Genomic DNA, 22,548 nt, shown 5'->3' with positions numbered 1-22,548 from the left:
AGGTTTAAAAATCAGATAAATACGCTAAACATGACAGTTGAGCGACCGTGCTAGAACCACGGAACTCGGGAATGCCTAACACCTTCTCCCCAGTTAACAGAATTCCTTACTCGGATTTCTGGTGCGCGGACTATTAAACAGAGTCATTCTTTTCCTCGATTCGGGATTAAACCGGTGACTTGGGACACCATAAATCTCCCAAGTGGCAACTCTGAATTAAATAATAAATTCCGTTTTGATTGTCCTTTAATTGGAAAAACTCCCCTAATCCCTCTGTGGCCCGGCGGGCGCGGGCCAAAAGGAGGTGTGACACTAACAACCTCTTTCTTCCTTCTTTCTTTCTTTCTTTCTTTTTTCTTTGATTTTAAATCCTAATTAAACTAATTAAAGCCTAAATTAAATCCTAAATCGAACCTAATTTGCAACATTAAACCTACTCATCTATTTTCTAATAATTAATTAACTTAATACTAATAAATGAAAATTATTAATTTAAGACAAAAAGCTAAAAAAATGTAAAATGACCATTGTATTTTTACGATTTTCGTTTAATGATGCAACTAATAAAGACCTAAATTAATAAAGAAATAGTTAAAATCAAAACCAAGTAACCTAAAACAATCTAATAATCTAATCAATCCGCTTCCTAAGGGCAATGTTAACCTCAAACTTCGGCAAACATATGAGTTTGCTAAATAATTCCAAGAATATAAGGAAATAAAAAGAAAAAGAAGAAAATATACCTAAAAGGCTCCAAAACAGATGCTATAAAAGCTGGCCGGATTCCGGTGTATTTAGAAATGGATCAAAACTAACCTAAAATGATTGCTCTCGTCAAGAGCAATTGATTCAAGTGAGTCTCAAACCAAAACAACCAAAAATACCAAAGATATTTGAAGCAGGCCTAACTAAGTTTTTTTTTTTTTTTTTGGATCTGAAAATCGACAATTTTGGTGGGGTTTCTGGTGAAATTGAACGGAGATGTGTGATGAGGGAAGGATGGGGGTTGTGGATTTGGGGTGATTTGGAGTGGTGCCGCCGACAGGGTGGCTTAGGGCGGCTAGGGTTTGGATGAGAGGTGAAGGAGATGAGGAATGAGAGGTTCTGAGGATTGGGAGTGACCAATTCAGATAGTCTTAAGGGGAGAAGGGTTCAGTTCCTGTCCGTCCGATCAAGAGGAATGGAGGGTTGAGATCAACTATACCGAGACGGTGTCATTTGGTTTATAAGGGGTGTGGACCGGATAGGGGATTGGGTTTGGGCTGGGGCGAGATTGTGAGGTCTTTGGGCCATTGAGGCCAGTCCAATTCAAATAACTCACAACCTCTTTCTTCCTTCTTTCTTTCTTTCTTTCTTTCTTTCTTTCTTTCTTTGATTTTAAATCCTAATTAAACTAATTAAAGCCTAAATTAAATCCTAAATCGAACCTAATTTGCAACATTAAAATTATTCATCTATTTTTTAATAATTAATTAACTTATACTAATAAATAAAAATTATTAATTTAAGACAAAAAGCTAAAAAAATGTAAAATGACCATTGTATTTTTACGATTTTCGTTTAATGATGCAACTAATAAACGTAATTAAATCCTAAAAATGCAAATAAAAACCTAAAATGCTATGCAAGAAGATTTGGACATTTTTGTATATTTTTCATGATTTTTGAAATATTAAATACGCACAAAATGCGACTAAGTGCAGATAGACAATTTAAAGAGGAATTCCTAAAATTCTATAAAATTAAAACAATTAGAGAAAATCTATTTTTATGAATTTTGTAGGAATATTGTCATCGGGCAAAAATTACACGCTCACAAAGGTGGCACCTAAAATGCTAGATTGGTGCAAGTTGCCACTGGCAAAGAGCAAGGAATCCCTCCCAAATGGATGGGAGTTCAAACTCAGCCTTCAACGTGTATTTTTGCTTTTTCTGGCTTGTTGCAAATAAAAATTTTCACGTGTAATTTGCTCTTTTGGCTTGTCTCAAATACACGGTTTCGTTTTTATATTTTTTTGTGTGTTTTGCTTTTTTTGGCTTGCTGCAAATACACAATTTTACATGTATTTTGCTCTTTTTACTATTCCTTTATTAATCCTAGTTGACTATTTTTTTTAAATTTATTCTTGACTTTTTCTCGCTATTTTAATTACTAGTCTCACTAAGTTCTAAATTTAAAAAATTACATAAATATTAATCCAATAAAAATGGGTTTAAATAGTAAATATAAATAGAAAAAAGGTTTAGATTTTGAAAATAATGAATGTGGATTATATTTCTTTTAAATTTGCAGTATTATTTTGATCTTTCACCAAAAAGAGTGGACTATTAGCAAATGTAAGTAATGATGACATCATTGACCGTCTTCAAATTTTAAAACTCGTCGAGGAGGATTGCAAATGAAAGATCTACATTTATAATATTAGTATAGTATTTTGAAAGTTTTATGCTTTGTGCAAAATTATCATAATTATTATATTTTTTTTCAAGCGATTTGTTTATATAAACTGAAAACGAAGAATAATCTGAACTGAAGCCTAAAATGGATCAAATTGACCAAAGATTTATCCTATTTCAACCGTGTAAATAGTAATACATCTGCGCTTAAAATAGTATAGCACCCGAAACCTTCAAATTCTTTATTTGCTTCTGTTTGCTTGACATTCATCTATCTAATCACCGAGAAAGGAACACTCAAAAGTTAAAGCCTACATTTATTTTTCCAAGTATGAATAAGCAACTCTGATGAATTCTTAAGCCGCGATCATGAAAAATTAACGGAACGGTTCTTTATAGATCTCTGTCCACTTAATTGTTATTCAGCAGATTGAAAGTTTAAGGCATTGATCGATATTTTACTTTTGAAGTGTAACATGGCCAACTTGTCGAGCAGTCTATCCTTTGCATTATTCGCCCTTTTTTAACCGCAAACATAGTCGTAGGCTGTACATGGACCGAGTTGGTTAATGGGAGAATTTTTTTAGTAACACATGATAGTTATTCAGCACAGAGTTTAAGGGGAAAAAGGGACTGTTAGTATAACTTATGTTCTTAAACAAGTCATGAGATTTATGTGGTGGTTAAATCAACAGATACAAAAAAAAAAAAAAAAATAAATAAAGAGTCACATAAGATGAAGCAGAGGAAGTATCTTTTTCGATTATGGTTATTGCAGACTCTTTCTTCTTTTTTGCATCATATTGCAAAGGAGGATATTTTCATATGCAGATAACATATAGGAGAATGTGTTGGCCAACGTTTAAAATTTGCTATTTTTTCAATTTTCTTGTATAATTATTCTAGATTGTGTTGGCTAACCTTTAAAATTTGCATCTTTTCCGATTTATCTTATAGGCTTACTGCAGATTCTCTATTTCACTAGAGTACTGCAGGTTAAACTACCACCTGCCAACCTTGAACAATCTCATCAAGAAATATTTCCTTCCAACTATGAATGTTATTGAAGCTTCTGACTCTCTCCAAGATCTCAGAGCACACAGTAAAATGATACAAAAATGAAATAATTGCACAGCTGGCAAAGCAAAGAATACTAACTCAATTTGAGAAGACCAAGATTGACGATGGAATGTGCAGTTAGCATCTGAAACTGTAAAATCTCAAAGTAGTAGGAAGTTACTGGCTCTTATCATGCCATCTATCTATTTAAAGCTCCAATAATCTAACAACATCAAAGTTTGAAAGCCCATGTAGATCATAGTTTCAGCTGCTTTTTAGGTTTTTTCGCCTTTCCATTTGAAAACTCCTCTAGTTTCTGGCCAAAAACCACATTCAGGACTAACATGGAAGGCAAAAGATAAACGATAGAAGATGTGTATACTGATAGAATACCTTGTGCTGTTTCTCCTTCTTCAACTTCTTCCTCTTCTTGTTTTTCTTACTTTTCTTTGAGATGGATATTTTTATATCTTCTTCTTCTTCAGCAGATCCCTGAAAAAGATTGTGCCAACTTAGTCAGGCTTGAATACTTAATAGATCTTTGACATGCGAAAGATCTTAATAGAAATCACAAATCGTGTAAAATTGTGATGTCCTGTACTTGATGTACTTGATGAACAGTTCTTCCTGTACTTGATGTCCCACCTGTTCCATTTCCAAATTGTAAGAGAGTAATTATGCTCTATCGCAATATCCAAATTTTAGACCAGCTAAAAAGGCATGCAAATGAAGGGCACTTCTGTAAGATGAATACTATCACCTCATTTAATGACAGGCAATGAGCAACTTCATATAGCATTACAAACTAAAATCATATTCGTATTATTTATTGGTTAGATTCAAGCACTAAACGTCAAAACGATCTTCAGTTTGAAAAGCCTAATCAAGTAACAAAACTTTTGACCAGAAAAATTCGGTTGAAATACAGAGCAACATGTAACATGTATAATCTACTTTGACTGGCTGCATGTGGCTTTAATGTTGGTTTTCAGTATCCAAATATTATTTTGTTAAGTTCGGAGTTGAGATAAATTTCAAATCTAAGTTACAATTTTATAGGGATTCAAAATAAAAATCCTTAGAACTGTATGTCTATTGGACTCCTTCTAAAGGAGGTCCGGTACTATTCAACCAGAAAGAGACTAAAATGGTGTATTTGCACAAAAGACTGTCATCTGGGGGGAAAAATTGAATTCAAATGCTTTTTTTACTAACTTTGGCTTCCAATGTTTCTTCAATTAGATCAAGTAACCCATTTAACAAAAAGCACCCGTTACGATCACAAAGTTTTCCACAAACTAATCAAAGCTGTGAAATCACATGTTTATTATTTTGGGAGAGTACTAAGTTTGAAGTTTATGTCAGCTTTTGGAAAATAAATGGGACTTAGTGACTAGCAGAAAGAAAGTATATACTGTACCACAGCTTCAAACTGAATCCCAAAAAACGATGGGACACAACCCCAAAGTAAGATAAATCAAATGCTAATTTATCAGCATTAAATTAGTTGCCCTGCTTTCTATTTCAAGTTTTTTTTTCTCACCAAAGATTTGTTTATTAGTAAAATAAGGACATCAAATGCCCAAAGGAGTTTACGGCATCATTTTGCAAGCCAACTTGGGAACTTAGTCAGCCGAAATACTGCATGCATTAAGGAGACAGAAAACATAGCTAGACTACGCGCAACAGAACTAAAAGATCCAGTTATATATACAGAATCTACTTTCTCAAAGTTGAGCCACTATATTGTCCAGCTACCTAAAACTGAATTATTTACTGCAGAAGGAGATACGCGATGCAATCAGCAATTCACTTAAAGTAATGCATATTTCAATCTTAAAAGAATCATGTAAAACTCAAAAGGGTATTCAAGATTCTGTAGCACAGTTGAACTGATAAAGAAACCCACAAAAAATTTTAAGCGTTCAAATGGGAGCAAGAAATGGTGGGCCGGAAAATGGTAGTAGCATATAGCAGTAGTGGGAAAAAACACATTAACCCATACTTGGATCCACGTGTCATTGTGCATAACTTAATATGTGGAGATCATGTAAAACACAAAAGGGTATTCAAGTGTGGCACGATTAATGTGATTAAGAAACTAGCAGAAAATATCAAGTTAAAGAGCGAAAGGGAGCAGCAGTGATGATTGAACAAAAAAAAGAGCAGTGTACTGATTGTCGTTGTGCATCATTTAAAGGGCAGCCCGGTGCATTAAACTCACGCTATCTGCGGGGTCCGGGGAAGGACTGGACCACATAGGGTCTAACATACGCAGCCTTAACTTGCATTTCTGCAAGAGTTTATTTCTGCGGCATGAACCCTTGACCTAATGGTCACACGACGACAACTTTTACTGTTGCGCCATTTCTTCCCTTCTCATAGTGCATCATTTGATCTTTAAAATCATGTAAAACTTTGTTATCAAAAAGCAATTCAAGATTTTGTGGCACAGTTAAATATACAAGCAAACCACCAAAAGTTTAAGCGATCAAACAGGAGTGCAAAGTGATGATGATTGAATAAAAAGAGTTGAAGTATATATCATTACTGGACAGTCATAGTGCATAATTTAATTTTAAGAAATCATGTAAAACTCAAAGGATATTCAAGATTATGTAGCACAATTGAAGTGGTAAAGAAACCAGAACAAAAGGGTATGACAAGTGATGATAGAATGAAAAAAGAGAAAGTAAATAGAACTCCCGGATTTCATAGCGCATAATTTAAATCACAATAAATCATGTAAAAACTCGGATTCAAGATTCACTAGCACAGCTAGAGAAATATGAGAAACCAGCAGAATATCTGAAATTAAACAGTGTACTGGGTTAAAACAAGTAGTAGTACTAGTAAATAAGTAGTACTGGATTGAACAGTGTGTTTAGCATTTTTGACGGCGACTTCAATGAGACGGGGGTCAAGAGAGGCCAAGCCATTGGGGTCTTGCAATTTCCTCTCAAGGAATTTGGCTAAAGCTGCTGCCTTGTTAGTCTTCATTGGTCCTCCTGGATGAGCCAGCCTACGACCACCACATCCGTATCAATTAATCAATCAATCAACTCCTCCTCACTCACTGGCTATATATTAATCATCCATATAAAGGCGGATGTCTACATAAGTATCTTTTTCAAAAAAAAAAAATAAGTAACTTTGGCAAGATTCATATATATGTGTCACCAAATATGCTAAATATGTATACATATCAAATTTAGAACCCAATAACTCAAATGATCAGTGGGTCAAGTGACATGCAGAACTCATGAAGTTCAAATTCTGGATTCCCCTGTAGCCTATATTTGTTCCTCTCTACAACCATATCTATATACATCTACTATATGCCTCAATCGCAAAATTGTTGGGGTCAACTGCTTAATTCCTGAATATCATATATAACAATATAGTCAGTAATCATTATTCATACAGAGATATTAGCGTTTTGGCGTATTGGGGATTCGGGCCTTTTTTAAAAAATTAATTTTTTCGCTTTATTATACCTGGGTTGAGAACGAGAAGAAGATGGAGCAGAAGGGAGCGGTGCGAATTTGCTTCCGCGAAGTGCCTTTTTCTCTTCTTCAGTCAGTTGTTCCATCTCTCTATATTCTTCTCTCCAACTTCGCCGGAGCAGAATTTCTTAGCAGGCAAGTAGGGCACAACGCCGGCGACGTAACTCTCTTTCTTCCCCCAGCAAAAAGGACACCAGTTCTGCCTATATACGATGTCGTTTTGGTGCTCCGGGATCTTTACACAAAATAGCCACTTATTTGGGACATTGATATACAATTTTATACACAGCGGCTATTTAGGCTATTTTTCTATCCGCCTAATAATTATACAAGATAATTATAATTAAAAGGGGAGATTTGCAGCAATAACCACTCTTAATGTTGTTCTTTAAAACATAACCATAGAAAAAAATTAATGCAACTTTTGCCCATCCTCTAACGCACCGCTCATCACTCCCTCCAGGGGTGTTCATAAAAATCCGAAAAATCGAACCAAACCGAAAACCAAACCAAATCGACCAAAAAAACTTATACTTTTTGGTTTGGTTTGGTTTGGTTTTGGTTTTGAATTTTAAAAACCGATCAAATTTAGTTTGGTTTTGGTTTTAATCAGAAAAAAACCGAACCAAACCGACTATAGGAGTAGCTATTTCAGATTTATTATTAAACCTATATATATGTATATTTCTCTACAAAGTTTCAAAAATTTAATGGTAAATGTTAATAGTTTGCACTTTTAGTATAGTTCTTTACCTTTACATTCTAGTTTGATTGATAGTTTCTTTTGTTAAGTGTAAGAATCCATTTCTTGTTAAAATAATATATTTTTAATCGAGTCCTTAAATTATTCATCACTATTTAATTTTGATTCAATTATCATCAATATATCTTGGTAAATAATAGATTTCTCAAAGGGCAATTGATTTGATAGTGTTACGTTGAAATGTGGTCTCCGAAATATGTGTTTGGTAATGTATGTCTTATATTTAAGAAAAAACCGAAAAACCGATAAAACCCGACATAAACTGAATCAAGAAAAAACCGACTTAAGTGGTTTGGTTTGGTTCTAATATTTGAAAAACCAACTTACTTGGTTTGGTTTCTTTTTAGGGAAAAACGGATCCAAACCGAACCATGAGCACCCCTAACTCCCTCTTCCATTCTTAGGGGTCGTTTGGTAGGAGGTATAAGAATAGTGCTGAATAGAATATATTATCAATATTGGTATTAATAATGCTGACATTAGTTACATTGAGATTAGTTCTTATCCACTATTTGGTTTGTCGTATTAAAGTATTGCATAATTTTTAAAAAAAATTAATTGTTTATAAAAATACCCTATACATTTTTTAAGTTTGTACACTTTGACGGATTTGAGGGGCAATTATGTCTTTAACCATGTTTATGCAAGTATTAAAATCTCTTGCATTGCTAATACCATGATTTGTTGTGTATTAGTTATACATAGGATAATACCAATTAGGATATATAATTAATACATATAAATTAAGAAAATATATCAAAGAAGAAATTAGTTATACACAAAACAAATACTTACATTATTTTTTTAATACCTCCTACCAAACGATCCCTTAAAGCAGAACTCAACTGGACCAAGAATAACATTTGTATGCTTTTATATGTAACTAGCGGGCGTGAATAGGAGTCCGAAATCAAAGTAGAGTGAAAATTTTCCAAAAGAACAAGAATAATACGAAAAAAAATTGATAAAAACTAAGAGCCCATTTCGACATAAGAAATTTTTTCCTTTTTCCAAAAATAATTCACTTTTTTCGAAATCAGCGTTTGTTCATACAATTTTCAATTTTTACTTGAAGATGCATTTTGAAATTTTCGAAAATTTGAAAAACTCCAAAAAGCCATTTTTCAAAATTTTCACTCAAATCACTCACAAAACTTGAAAAGCAACCCAAAATTATGTTCATGTCCAAACACAACTCTAAATTTTAAATATCATTTTCACTTGAAAAAAAAAATCCCCTTATTTTGAAATTTTATAATTCTTATGTCCAAACGCCCACTAAAGTAGCATACCATGCGCTAGGGGTGTACATAGGTCGGGTTGGTTCGGATTTTATAATTATCAAACCAAACTAATTGTGTCGGATTATTAAATCTAAAGATCAAACCACACCAATATAACTCGGGTTTTTCACTCTCGGTTTTTCTCGGGTTTTCTTGGGTTTTCGGGTTATTCGTATTTTTTCGGGGCGTAGAACAAAACATATAAATTATGCTCAAAATATTTCTTTAGTCCTAGTAAGATACAACTAAATAAAGTATTTTCCAAGAAAATAATATATAATCGGGTTTTTTTTCGGTTTGACTCAGATTATCGGGTTGGTACGGTTTGTCGGTTTCCTTTGTACACCCCTACCATGCGCTATATAACCGTTGCCTAACGTATCAGGCTAAACGCCGTTCGCCAAGGCTTTTTGTGTGTGTGTGTGTGTGAAATAACATAGCACATGTTTACCACTTTTTTGTCCAAACAAAGTAAATTTTCACGTTTTGCTTCAATATGTATGTTTGCACCTAATGCTAATATTATAAAGAAACTTCATTGAATATTTTCTTTCTTCCTTGAATCATATGCTGCCTGCTTTACCTTTTTGTCCTCTTCTTAGACTAAGAATGTCTTTCCATATATTTTAATCTTTCTCTTTTCTAAAATTATAAATAAATAGACAAGTTGATTATATACTAGACCCCCTAAAGTTACCCATGCCTACACTCATGTTGGTTGGTGGAGCTTCATTTCATCCAAATTCTCCTACTTGACGTGAAATTAGAAATAAAGAATGATTTCAGCAGGAATTAATTTGTTTGATTAATATGTGTTTAAATCTCAATTTGTACTAATAGGCTAAGAGAGAATAGGATGTTCATATAAACGAATTGGAATAAGATTTTTGGACTTCTCCTAAGGTTAGAGTGAGCAACGAAATGAATTGAGAACTCAAGTTATATGTAATAATACGTTAGACATTGTTTGGATTATGTCAAATATTAGCCGCAAATAAAAGAGAATAAAGTGCAGTTTTCCATATTTTACTCTCATGGAAAAAGAGTGATTTAATTAGCAAGGAAATAAAGTAATTATGGTGCAAATTAATTCATTGAAAAGAATAGGATAGAGTACAAATCACAAAAGAGAACCCAGAAGTTGGGATCCTTGATGATAATAACTGCTTGAATACAGAATGATTCTCAAGAAGTCCCCTTTGATATTGACAAGTTGAATGTTGGAACAAACAAAATTAGTAATTCCTACAACCAGCTTATTTTATTTGTTAACACCAATATTATCATTGTATAAAAAGTAGCCAGAAAATCACATAACTTATTTGTTTGTTTGGCTTCATATCTCGATGCTTGCTTGGGTGTCCAATAGTCCACAACTACAATTCATGTCTGTTAATGAAAAATAGTTCCATGTTTAAGGAGTTGTCAATGTATTTTGCCTATAACAGCTCCTCTTTTGAGTCGAGTGGCATTGGATCTCATATCTGTTTCAAGTTTTGAACATAAATGAACCTCGAGCTTACCTGCCTATTATATAAGGAGATCCGAAATTCAAAAGTAGCCAGATTTACAAGTGGTAATTGAAAAATAGTCATAGTTTCAAAAGTAATCGAAATTTAGCCACTTTTCATGTAAAAATAAATCTAAACGAAAACATTGTTCAAAATTCGAAAAATATTCCAACATAATATACTGAAGTTCCAATATAATAAACTGGAGTTCCAATATAATATACTGAACTTCCAGCATAATATGCTGGAAGTTGATACACAGGTGCACCAATCTCAAGTATATTATGCTGGAACTTTCCGTGTTACAGCAAACTAGTGGCTATTTTCAATGAATTTGCAAACGCTAGCTATTTTTCAATTACCAATCCGAAAAATGACTAGCCCGTGCTATTTTCACCTAGATAATGGTGGGAAGGCCAATACCAAATTTAAAATTCATTAACACATTGCGAATCACAAATTCGTGGTACTTAAACAAATAACCAAAAAAAAAAATCATTTTTCCATAGTAACTGCATGATAAACTATTAACAGGTACTGTGATTTTACTGTACTTATCAGTTTGCAACAGATATAATGGCAACATAACCTGCCTAATAATACTTATTAAGGAAAATATGGCCAGCTGATCTTAATCCTTTAGTAACTGTGAAAGGAGGGAAACAATTGTGAAAATTTACATGCCTCATTCTTTTAGCCTAACATCCTAAAAGACCAGGCCATTATACTTTGAGGCCAATCAATTGTATACACGAAAGAATCGGGATCGAATCCCCATAAAAAATGGGGAGCACCATGAGCTATGAGTAATACTGATAAAGGCAACCGTCATCAAAATTGCGTCTGCCGTCAATTATTTGCTTCAGCTAGCCAAGCAAGAACTTGAAAATGTCACTGAGTGATATGATACCTTCTACACGTTTGCTTCCCGCTTCCACAACAACAAGTCGCCTGACCCCTGCAAGCAATATGCAACAAGTTACTACTATAACACATGAAAAGATCACAGGCCAAAGAAGATTTAATACTACGATTAAACAGATAAGAGATTTAAAAGAGTGTTGTAGTCAATAGTATCATAGTAAAAAAGAGGACAAAGGCTTAACCAGGTCTGGACAATCTTTCCATCACTTCATGCAATGGATCAGAACGTAAACACATGTGACATTTTTGACTGCTCGACCCATACGATGCATATGGTTCCTCTGCAAGCTGCAATGCCTGCAAAAACATATACAGATGAAAGGGAGATTAACAGAAAACACATCTCGAGTATATATACCAATGTAGCTCTGCACCTAAAAGTATGTTTACATACATAAGCTGCAAATTATAAACTCAGCATTGTTCCTGTATCTAACCAAAACAAACTACTTAGAGATGTTTTTCCTTGAGCCAAAACATGAACGACGACTATAGAGTTGACGATGAATTGATTTCTGTACTGTATATATTTTTGAATGAATGGGTAAAAAATTATAAACTTGCCATAGATTTAAAAAAGAAAACACAGGAATTTCCACCAAGAAAAATATTCCAGCTGTTCGGCGTTGTTAACAGCTTATAGCAGCATAGACCACCTAAACTCTGACCAACACCTCCCCGTTACCCCCCCCCCTTCTTCTTCTTTTCCTGTTAGCTAAAATGTCCGCAAGTTTAAAGACTCTCGAGCAACTATTCTGTTAGCCAAATGCATAACATATATTCTGGCAAGAAAGTTCATTACCGCTGGCATCCAACTTTGATCGAGTTTCATAAAACTATCCCCAAAATATAGTTGTTGAAAGTGAGTCTTGGAACAATGGTAAAGTTGTCTCACTGTGGTGACGGGTTCGAACCGCGGAAGCAGCCACTAATGCTTGCATTAGGGTAGATTGTCTACATCACACCCTTTGGGATGCGGCCCTTACCAGTACACTGCGTGAAGAACGCGGGATGCCTAGTGCACCGGGCTGTCCTTTTATCCACAAAATATAGTTGTTGTCCCATCCAAGCAAATATGCAAGATACATGTGCTGATTTTCTAGTTTTTTTGCGAATCTTTTAATGAGAGAAGAGTAACAATGCCTACGTGAAAAGCAAAGCCGATCTCAGGAGGAGGGCCGTGGAAGGTTAACAGCCAGCATAAATAGTCAAATCACGGTGAATATTTTAGGATACAGAGAACCTCATACAGCCAACCCAACTAGTTGGAGACTGAGGCATAGTTGCATTGAGAATTGTTCGAGGAAACTAAAATTCTACCTTTCTGGAAAGGGAATGCTCAGCCGCAGGTGAGAGCAAGGGAATAAAAGCCCAGGCACAGCAGTCATACCACTGAACTACACCCATTGAAGCTAGAAATATACTTAAATGTAAACACACATCAATACTGCATGAGCTCAAGGCACTACCTGATGAATACTCATTTCCTCAAGACTTATGTGTGTATAAATCTTGTCCTTGGCCAAAGCTGTAATATCACTGCCAACCATAGATTCAGCAAATTAACCCAATGAAAGTCTACATACACTACAAAATCTACCAGTGTGAAGTATGGCAAAACAACTATTCATTTATAAACCTTCGGGAATATATATCCAATAGGGAGTCATTATCATCAACAATGGGAATTGCACTAACTTGAGCTGCAAAGGGAACAAAAACATACATAAGAGACTGAGATCAGACAGCGTATTGAATCACTAGCCAAAACTTATCACCATGAGACAGAAACCATTAAGATTCCAAAAATTGAGAATGCACATTCTTCAGCAATAACAGTGTGAAATAAACTTTTTTTTTGAAAAGGAGTGTGAAGTAAACTTTTTAGCGGGCAAGTAATTATACATGATCTTAGCCAAAAGACTGAGAAAAGATTAACCTTGCACTAACAAATCCAATGCTGCATTTAGAGAGGCAGTAGGCCTCAACATTGCCAGTGGTTGTCGATTTGGCTCTCCAATTTTTGGAACCCATGTGCCCAAAGGAATTGACCCAATTGGCAACTGAAGAATTGGTAAAGATTCTGGAGAATGCTTGAAATACCTGCAAATATCTGAAAATTAACAAAGTTGTGAGCCACGATACCAAGAGTCAGTGAACACCCAAGAAAAATTTAAAACTCACGTTTTAGTATCTCAGAAAGAGAAGCAAGATATAATAGCTGAGGATATGATCCATCCTGAGCTGGTGAATGAATTATAGGTATTGTAGCCACCCCATTTTGCAAAATTTCCAATGCTACATTCTTCAAGTTGTCATCTGGCCCTGCCTGCATTGCATAGTGAAAATCAAGCCATGTAAAAGAAGTAAATGACAAACAATAGGTCCTAAATACACAACAGGAGTCTGTGATTCATGAATCAGGACATAAGACTAACAATGTTTTATACTTTTGGTGTAAGGAAAGTGTAGCTGAAAACTTATTTCAGTATTTGGAGGTCTTGGATACGCTGAGCTGATTATTGTAAGAGCTATCCCAGATTCTCTTTGTTGTACTTTTCTGTACCTCCTTGGTACTTCTTTCAATAAATTTAACCAACCTTATCAAAAACAGATAACAGAAGTAAAAGAAAAAAGTACGGGATCTTTAGCACGAAAAGTGCCATAATAGCCAGATGCAACTAAACAAATTTAATCAACTGATCTCACATTAATACAGCGCATCAGCAATGACTAGATGGGAACAGGGAATGCTATTCTCTCCTACAAAATAGAAAAAGTGTGCAATTCATAGCAGCAAAATTGCGATGATCTTAGTAGGCCTTCATCATTTTCATTTTCAATCATCAAACTCATGATTGATTCCAAGGTATAGGATACAATAACAAGTCGATATAAACTATATTAGTCTTATTATCTACTCTTAGAGAACCATAAAAGAGCAGGATCTTATTCTCCAGGCTATCCCCCCTCAATTTTATCCTATCTATTACAAATAAGCATGATTTAAATGCTTGAAGATTTTCTTCAACCAAAATCTGTAAGTTACAGATATGGATGGCAATACTACAGCAAAGTGCTCGAGAACGTAAATGGGGATTTTAAGTGTTTAACAATAACCAAAAATATCCATCACAATTGCAAGGCGAAAGGATAAGGTCAAATCTGGGCTATGCACACTGACATTTCAAGCAGGCCAAATCAACTCACCCAGACAAGTCGTCGGGGAACTGATTTACCATGCTCATTGGCGTGTCTGCTTAAGTAAGATTTTGCCTCTTTCCATGCAGATATAGTATGTGTCTCAAGCTCTTCCTCCGTCAGATTGGAACCATGATTCCCAAGCTGCAATAGGCCACGTTTGTTTTTAAATCCATCACTTACGAGAGCAAAGAGTAAAACATCCGAATGTCTTTTCTCAGAAACATACTAATTAGGGCAAATGCACCCTAGATTCTCACAATATGTGTTGCATGAAGGATGCACTATTAACAACATTATGAAACTATAACTAAAATGGCAAAATTACAAGAAATTCTACAACTTCAAGTAGCAAGTTAGCACTAAATGTATCATGGCATGGTGTCATAAAAGATTAACCATAAAAATGGCAATCAGCCAGAAGACAAAACGAATGCCCCCATAAACCTGCCAGCTGATTTCAACTAACTGATCGTTGATTTTGAAATGAAGCATGATCATAAGACCTCAGCCGTTAGGGAAAACAAAAAATACATAAATTTAGCTAGATCCCACCCCATAAACCCACATTTTGATGGAATGTAAAGGCATATTATGTCAACAAGGGAAACTTTCAACATAGAACTCTCAAGTAATAACAGCATAGGTACAAAGATACTAAATCAAGTGTTAAGTAATTTGACTAGATTACCAAAATGGCATAATTACAGCACTTGCCTACTTATCATATAAAACTTTTGGTATCATCTATTTCTTTTTTAAAAATTTCCACCTTTCTTAGCTTGGAGGTGGTCAAGTTCCTACGTGCAGGTTTTTCAGCTTAAAGAAAGTGAAATAATATTTCTGTACAGTTTTGAAACAATATAGATGGGAGACAAAGCCAAAGCTGCTCAAACATACATATATATAATAAAAGCATTGGTATATCCAAAATGCATAATGGATCATGTTATGATAGGAAGCAAGCACAAAAGCAAACCAGAGGGCTACCTTCAAATGTCACTTTACACATACTTCGCCTTCAGTATGTCTATAGATAAGACAGGTGCAAGGGCACCTCCAAAGCAGTAACAAAAGTATAGCACCACAAAGGGAACAAGCCAGACCACATTGTAAGCCCAAAAAAATGGACCAGCATTAATAAATTCATAACAATTAGAAGTCGTACAAGATGTTGGAAGAAATACAAATACTGATAGCAGCATATTAGTGCTAAAAGGAATTTGCCAGTTAAAAGACATAACCAAAACTTTAGTCGAGGTGCGTGCAAGGTGCCTGGACACCATGGTTGTCCCCAAAAAAAATAAGACATAACTAAAACTTGCAAAGAGCTCTGTGTACCTCTCTCATGATTAAAATAAAATCCAAAGCGCTAAGGACTCCAACAAATTGTGCCCTGCTGAAATCCCATAAAGGAGCCATAGGAATACCCTGAAAATAATACGGCTCAGAAACAGATCTTACAAGATTTTCAGGAAGAGAATATCTAGAAGTATAAACAGCATAATGGAGACGGCAAAGCCTAATCTTTTTATTTTTATTTTTATTTTTAGTGCATAGGGCATTGCGCAATCTTATCTAATAAACTGAGTGTATCTGCAGAGGAAGCAGAAGTATTAACTAACAAGTCATTCTATTCCCAATTCTAGTAAATGAACAAGGCTCATACAATAATGCATGAGAAATCACAAATTACAAAATATGATTCTATAAGAGAATCTGTTCTGACATCCACAAACTTCTGTTCAATGACCATCCTGACTTTTCTCTTTTAAATGGAAATGAGGCTTCAAGGCTGGACCCAATGGAAGAACAGTTCTCAAATGTAACAAAGTCTGAAAGTACCATACGTATGAGGATACAAACAGGACATCTAGCGCGATAGAAGATATACCTGCTCATGAAGAATATGAAATGCTTGCTTTACGGGTAAGTCAACATCCAAAGCAATGACCTGAAAAATAGCCCTAATCAGGAAAGGCAACAAAACACTCATACCCATCACATCACCTAGACAAAATATAGGATAAATATATCAAACCTTGCTTGACCCTGGAAGCAGCTCATAAGCTGTATGTGTTGATAGGACTGCAGATATACGGTGACGGGAAATATCTAAATCTGTCTGTGATATCCTGGAAGCATCATCTGGCAAAGCATCATCTGACACTCTTACCTACAACAGATATAAGCAAAAAGATTTTTAACAAGTCAAAAGGCAGAGTCACTAGCTCCCCCTCTAGAGGATATAAGAGAATATGTTAAGAAGGGAGTAAAGAAGTCACATAGGCAATAATGGTTGAACACCAGGGTGCTTCAAGATCACTTCTTTTAGCATTTAATTAGTGGACCAAAGTGACTGGTGTCTCACAAATAGATTCAGAGGTTCTTAAAAATGTCATCAAGTCATCGCGCCTCAGAAAACAAGGGGCTAGAAAAGAAGTGACACCCTCATACCACAAATGAGCTGGTTCAGCAAAGAATAAACATAAACTATGCAGTTAATATGGAGGCTTCATGTCTGACCTCTTCAAAAAACTGGACATATAGAAGTTAACTATTGATGACGAGTGACGGCTGATGCACCAAAAGAATATATACATACAAAAGCATAAATCCTCAGCTCCAGGTACAGAATAGTGCATACAATGTGATGGAGAAATTCATTAAAATGATAATAGATACACTAAGAAAGTCTCAATATCCTAAGCATTCATGAACAACTTGCAATGTTCAGCAATTTGCACGAGTACAGCATTCTCTTACCAAGCGCTGAAAAGCCTGACTATCCACATCCATGCTAGAACTAGGAGGTATTCGTGGAGTTAGTACCGCTGGAACGTAGTCCGATTCCCTAGCCAAGAGGACAGTATTAACTGTTCCATAGCTTCCAGTCACAAAAGGTTGGTTCTCATCATGTCGCCATTCACCATCAACAATGAACTTGTACTGCAAGTAAAGTATGTAACCAGAAATCCTTTATCAGTTCATGTAAGGAAGCTGAAATGCTAAATCTAATGAGGAAAAGAAGCAACAAAAAAAAAAGGCAAATGATATTAAAACTCAAAATCATGACACAGATAAAAATGACTCCCAGATCTGAGACACAGGTAAGATGCAAGACTTCCGAAGGCCGTCCCATATTTCTCTCGTCATGAACGAGAAAGTGCATGGAAAATGCTGGCAAGACCTCACACTTATAAAAGGCTCTTTCTTGTTTTTTCTTAATTCTGAAACCAAAGTTTTGGCAAGCCTTTAAACTGAACAGTCACAGCTGAGTATGAACTCTCTGTCTACTACAGTTGTCTAGAAGAACTAATTAACCATCTGCCAGCCAGCTCAGGTGTCTGTTTTTGAATTTATACGGACTAAAATAAGGATGATGCCCACACCAGCAAAGGAAATGCTTTTATGCTGGTCTAGAAAGAAAATGAGTAAGGACCGTAGGAGTGCTTGGTTAGCAATAGCAGCTTGCTTTTTGGCAACGTGGAAGGAAATGAATCATCTTTAAAGTAAGGCCGCAGCAGTAAATGGACTTACATACAAAAGCTTGTATCTTTCAGCAATTTGGTGCAACCTAATGAATATGTATGATCTAGATACCCTGCTCCTTGGCGTTGGTTTAGATGAATATAATGGCATACTTACTCCCAAAAAGACGGCCTACTAGCATCCCCCTCCAGCACCCCACTCAGATGCTTCCTTCCATTACATCTCTATTCTAACTAGATGGCAGGAGTTTCCACACCAGAAATGAATTTCAATCCTTAAATAAAGCAAGCAATGAAAACCAATATCCAACGACAGGCCCACATACTTGCTGTAGTAAGTCAAATAAAACATCTTATGACCATCTAAGTAGCTCATCAGCAAGTTTACACACTGGACTAGGCGGTTAATGGTCTCGGCAAGTAGCAGCAAGGCTTAAGAAATCCCAAAATCGGGGAAAGTGTTTTCTAATTTGCTCTAGATTGATGTTAGGTCACCTGTCGATATCTACAAGAACTAAATTATTTGTCACAATAGACAGCATGACAGCCTTCGACAATCGACAAATATGTGAAAACTAGTCCTACTGCTATCCAACTAGTTACTATTACTAATTAAAAGAATAACATTCACAATTGTTTGCTATCCACTAGCAAAGCATATAACTACTGAAACTAATAGTACTATCATTCGCTCAAATCACTTCTATAAAAAACGTAACTTTATAATATTAATCCATAATACAAAACAAACCTGGTGGTAACCAGGTGGTATGCTGCAAAGAGTCTGAAATACAGTTGGACATCCTTCAACAGGAGTCATCGGCCATTGCGACCACCTTCAAAATTATCCGTAAGAAACACAAGATGTTAGCCGAGCGCGCGCACACACAGAGACAAAAAGAAAAAAGAAACAGTAATGAAATGAATTTTGCCAGCTTAAAGTTAGTACCCAGTAAATGTGCCACTCAAGCAAACACTTGTTCCCCCATAAGGCCACACAAAACGTGTAGGAATCAGAGCCGTACCACTGTCCCGTGCATAATCCATACCAGCAGGATACATTGACCCTCCAAATTAGATTAAAACACAACCCCAGATACTGTACTACTCTAAATTCTAAAATGCTGAAATTTATATATAATCTGATGAATGCAGCACAAACAAATTAAAAAACACAATAATTATGGTTGACCCATGACACGAAAAAGGTCTCAAACTTTAATAATACTAACCAGCAAAACCCAAATTAAATGGAAATAAATAACAGATACCCACTAGAGGTAAAGAAAAGGAAAAGGCTAAAAACTTTACACACCAAAAGGAATTTTAAGCAAATACTCAAATTAATAGATGAAATAACAAATAAATTTATAATTTAAAATTTCCAATACCATTGAACGATAAAATGGTGAAAAAGCTTCGATCTTTGGGACGAAAGGGAAGTCGATCAGGGGAAATGAAAACCCTAGAAATGTGAAAATAGAGAATTGAGTTAAAATTTTATTTGAAAAAAGAAAAAAGGAAATGCAGAGATATGAAGAATTATAGAGAGAGATAGGAGAAAACCCTAATCCTAGAATTTTTTTTTGTTTTTGCTTCAGAGGATTTTTCCCGATTCTTTTTCTTGAATTGAAAATGAAGATGTTCTTTTTCCACTATTGAAAAAAAAGAAAATACAAAATCGACAATACGAAGTACTGTGAGATGCAGGAAAACGGAGCGGAAACGGGGCAAGTACAGACCCGAAAGTGACAAATTGAAAACTGAACACTCCACTAATATTACTTCTAGTGTTGCTCTTGTGTTTTTCTTGGGTTAATTTGGACCTTGGAGCATGGGTGTTTATCGGACGGGCTGGGACGGGCTGAACGGTAAAAACCCCAGCCTGTTCGGTTAGCAGACGGGCTGGTTAGCGGGCTGGAAAAACGGGCTGCTGGCGGGTTGGGAAATTTCGAGTTTTTTAGGGCCCGTACGGGTTCGGGCTAAGCGGGTTCGGGCGAGCCGGGCAGTTTTTTTTAAATTAAATTTTATTTTTCTTATTCAATGTTATTAGTGGATCTGGGTCAATATTACAGATCCATCTCCGGCGCGTGCTTCTGGTTTCTTTATCATTTCTCTTAGCCGGCGCGTGAGTTCCCGGCCGCGATTCAACTTTTCCGTTACCTTTTCCAGATGAGATTGTGTGTAATTTTCAGGCTCCATTTATTACTACGTTGCTATTAGCTGAAGTAATTAACTAGCACTGAGGAAGCTGTCAGATCTGGAATAAAAATCCAGATTTGAAATTTTAGAAAGGGCTAAAAAAGAATAAACAAGAAAAATCAGAAATAAGAGAAGATTTTCGATTTTGTTTCTTTGCTATTTTCGATTTTTGATTTTAGCTTAATAATTACTGGGAATTTGGCGGATTGAATCGCTGTCCATTGCTATCGAGTTGCACTCGTTTGGTCACCGGTTTGTTGCTGTTATGTTGCCGGATCTACTCGCCTATTTCAGAAGCTTGCTTGTTGTTTTTCTTCAGTTAATTTCGGCTGCTAGTTACTTTCGGTGCTACACCAGTGGTAGCGGTGACAGCTCTTTTGGTTTTTGGGTCGTGGTATTTTCTGTGTTTTCAGGGAAATTCTCAAAGATTGTTGGAGATAAGTTGGGCGCACGAGCACTAGCAAAGGAGAGCAACCTGGACGAGCGTCAGCAAAGGGCGGTGGGAAGCGGTGTGTGAGCTTGCAAGTACATCGAGGGCTGCAAATCACCACAGGTTTGGTTCTCGGGAATTGGTACCTCCCGTTCTACTGTTTTCCTTTTGGTGTTAGCAAAATTAATGTTACTTTAGTTCACAATAGTTAAATCATTCAATAGGTGTACCGGTAGTCACTTGTTTCCTTCTAGTTTGATTCGTTGTCCGTTGTGCACTAGCGAGTCTTCTGTAGATTTGTCGTAGGTGTAGTGGCGGTAGTCTGGGATGATAGATTAAAGGCATGTCCTCAGGTGGGGCAGAGTGTGGGGCAAAGAGTGGGGCCGAGGTCAGGGGGTGGGTCGGGAGGCAGGGGAGGTAGAGGGGGAAATGGAGCCTATAGATTGAGAATCGGGCCATGGAACATAGGTTCGCTAACGAGTAAGTCTATAGAGTTGGCGAAGATCCTTCAGAAGAGGAAGATTAATATAGCGTGTGTCCAGGAGACTAGGTGGGTCAGATCGAGGGCGAGAAATGCGGATGGGTATAAGTTGTGGTACTCTGGAGTCGTGAGGGGTAAGAATGGAGTGGGTATCCTGGTAGATAGCTGTCACACCTCCTTTTTCCGGCACCGCGAGGTGCGTAGGGAGTTTTTTCCAATTAAAGGACAGTCGAAACGGGATTGGTTTAATTATTTCAGAGTCGCCACTTGGGAGATTTAGGGTGTCCCAAGTCACCAATTTTAATCCCGAATCGAGGAAAAGAATGACTCTATATTACAGTCTGCGTACCAGAAATCCGGATAAGGAATTCTGTTAACCCGGGAGAAGGTGTTAGGCATTCCCGAGTTCCGTGGTTCTAGCACGGTCGCTCAACTGTTATATTCGGCTTATTTATCTGATTTTTAATACAATTATGAACCATGTGCAAATTTTATCTTTTACCGCTTTATTATTATAATTATTATTTTTTAGGAATGTGAACATCGCTTAAAACATATCTTTGGATTGTGTCACATGAAATGCACCCACAATACGAAACATATTTTATTTGATGTTTTAGGATTTAGATTTGGGTCGCATGAAATGCGCATCCGAGTTTAAGAAGGTAAAATTAATTAAATCGCGCCTAAAGAGTCTAACGCGTCATTATCTTTTGGGAAGGAAGTGAAATTCACTAAACAATCCATCCCAAATTCTAAGTAATTTTTTTTAAAATAATTAAATAAATAAATGAGATTGGAGAATCCTATACATTTGTATTATTTACATCTATTTATTTTTAGCGAAATCCTTTAATAATATCCTTTAATGACTACCTTTTTATTATTACTAAATTTTTTATAAATATAAAATCAATATCTACATTCTTGAAAATGACATATTAAATAGAAGAGAAAAACAAATATTAGCAGAAAGTAATAAAATTATAATCATAGATACAACATGGAATTATCGAAAAGTAAAAAATAAAAATAAAAAAAAACTAATTATCCCATAGTTGGATTAAAATTCAAATTGTTAGTAAGACTATCTATTTATTTTTAGCGAAATCCTTTAAGAATATCCTTTAATGACAACCTTTTTATTATTACTAAGTTTTTTATAAATATAAAATCAATATCTACATTCTTGAAAATGACATATTAAATAGAAGAGAAAAACAAATATTAACAGAAAGTAATAAAATTATAATCATAAATACAACATGGAATTATCGAAAAGTAAAAAAATAAAAAAAAA

General features: G+C 35.6%; 2 protein-coding genes across 4 annotated transcripts; both read right to left on the bottom strand.

The window, feature by feature from the left end:
* Positions 1-3,424: 3,424 nt before the first annotated feature.
* On the bottom strand, positions 3,425-7,233 carry LOC104247576 (nucleolar protein 58). 2 transcript variants are annotated; one of them, XM_009803631.2, is made up of 5 exons: positions 6,954-7,233; positions 6,324-6,478; positions 4,058-4,101; positions 3,850-3,948; positions 3,425-3,772 (listed from the first exon to the last, which is right to left on the bottom strand). In XM_009803631.2, the coding sequence occupies exons 1-5, from the start codon at positions 7,046-7,048 to the stop codon at positions 3,713-3,715; spliced, it is 453 nt and encodes a 150-aa protein (XP_009801933.1). In that variant the 5' UTR covers positions 7,049-7,233; the 3' UTR covers positions 3,425-3,712. The 2 variants fall into 2 exon arrangements, with proteins under 2 accessions (XP_009801933.1, XP_009801934.1); XM_009803632.2 differs by lacking the exon at positions 4,058-4,101 and having other exon boundaries at positions 6,307-6,478.
* A 3,765-nt stretch (positions 7,234-10,998) lies between these two features.
* Positions 10,999-19,837, bottom strand: LOC104247577 (sucrose nonfermenting 4-like protein). Of its 2 annotated transcripts, XM_009803633.2 has the most exons (13): positions 19,085-19,831; positions 18,887-18,971; positions 17,411-17,593; positions 16,686-16,820; positions 16,539-16,598; positions 15,986-16,075; positions 14,654-14,788; positions 13,628-13,772; positions 13,383-13,556; positions 13,083-13,146; positions 12,913-12,982; positions 11,626-11,740; positions 10,999-11,477 (listed from the first exon to the last, which is right to left on the bottom strand). In XM_009803633.2, the coding sequence occupies exons 1-13, from the start codon at positions 19,195-19,197 to the stop codon at positions 11,386-11,388; spliced, it is 1,461 nt and encodes a 486-aa protein (XP_009801935.1). In that variant the 5' UTR covers positions 19,198-19,831; the 3' UTR covers positions 10,999-11,385. The 2 variants fall into 2 exon arrangements, with proteins under 2 accessions (XP_009801935.1, XP_009801936.1); XM_009803634.2 differs by lacking the exon at positions 14,654-14,788 and having other exon boundaries at positions 19,085-19,837.
* Positions 19,838-22,548: the final 2,711 nt, after the last annotated feature.

This window comes from Nicotiana sylvestris, chromosome 1 (genome assembly GCF_000393655.2).
Source record: "Nicotiana sylvestris chromosome 1, ASM39365v2, whole genome shotgun sequence".
Lineage (NCBI taxonomy): Eukaryota > Viridiplantae > Streptophyta > Magnoliopsida > Solanales > Solanaceae > Nicotiana > Nicotiana sylvestris.
This window is presented reverse-complemented; position numbering and strand designations above follow the sequence as displayed.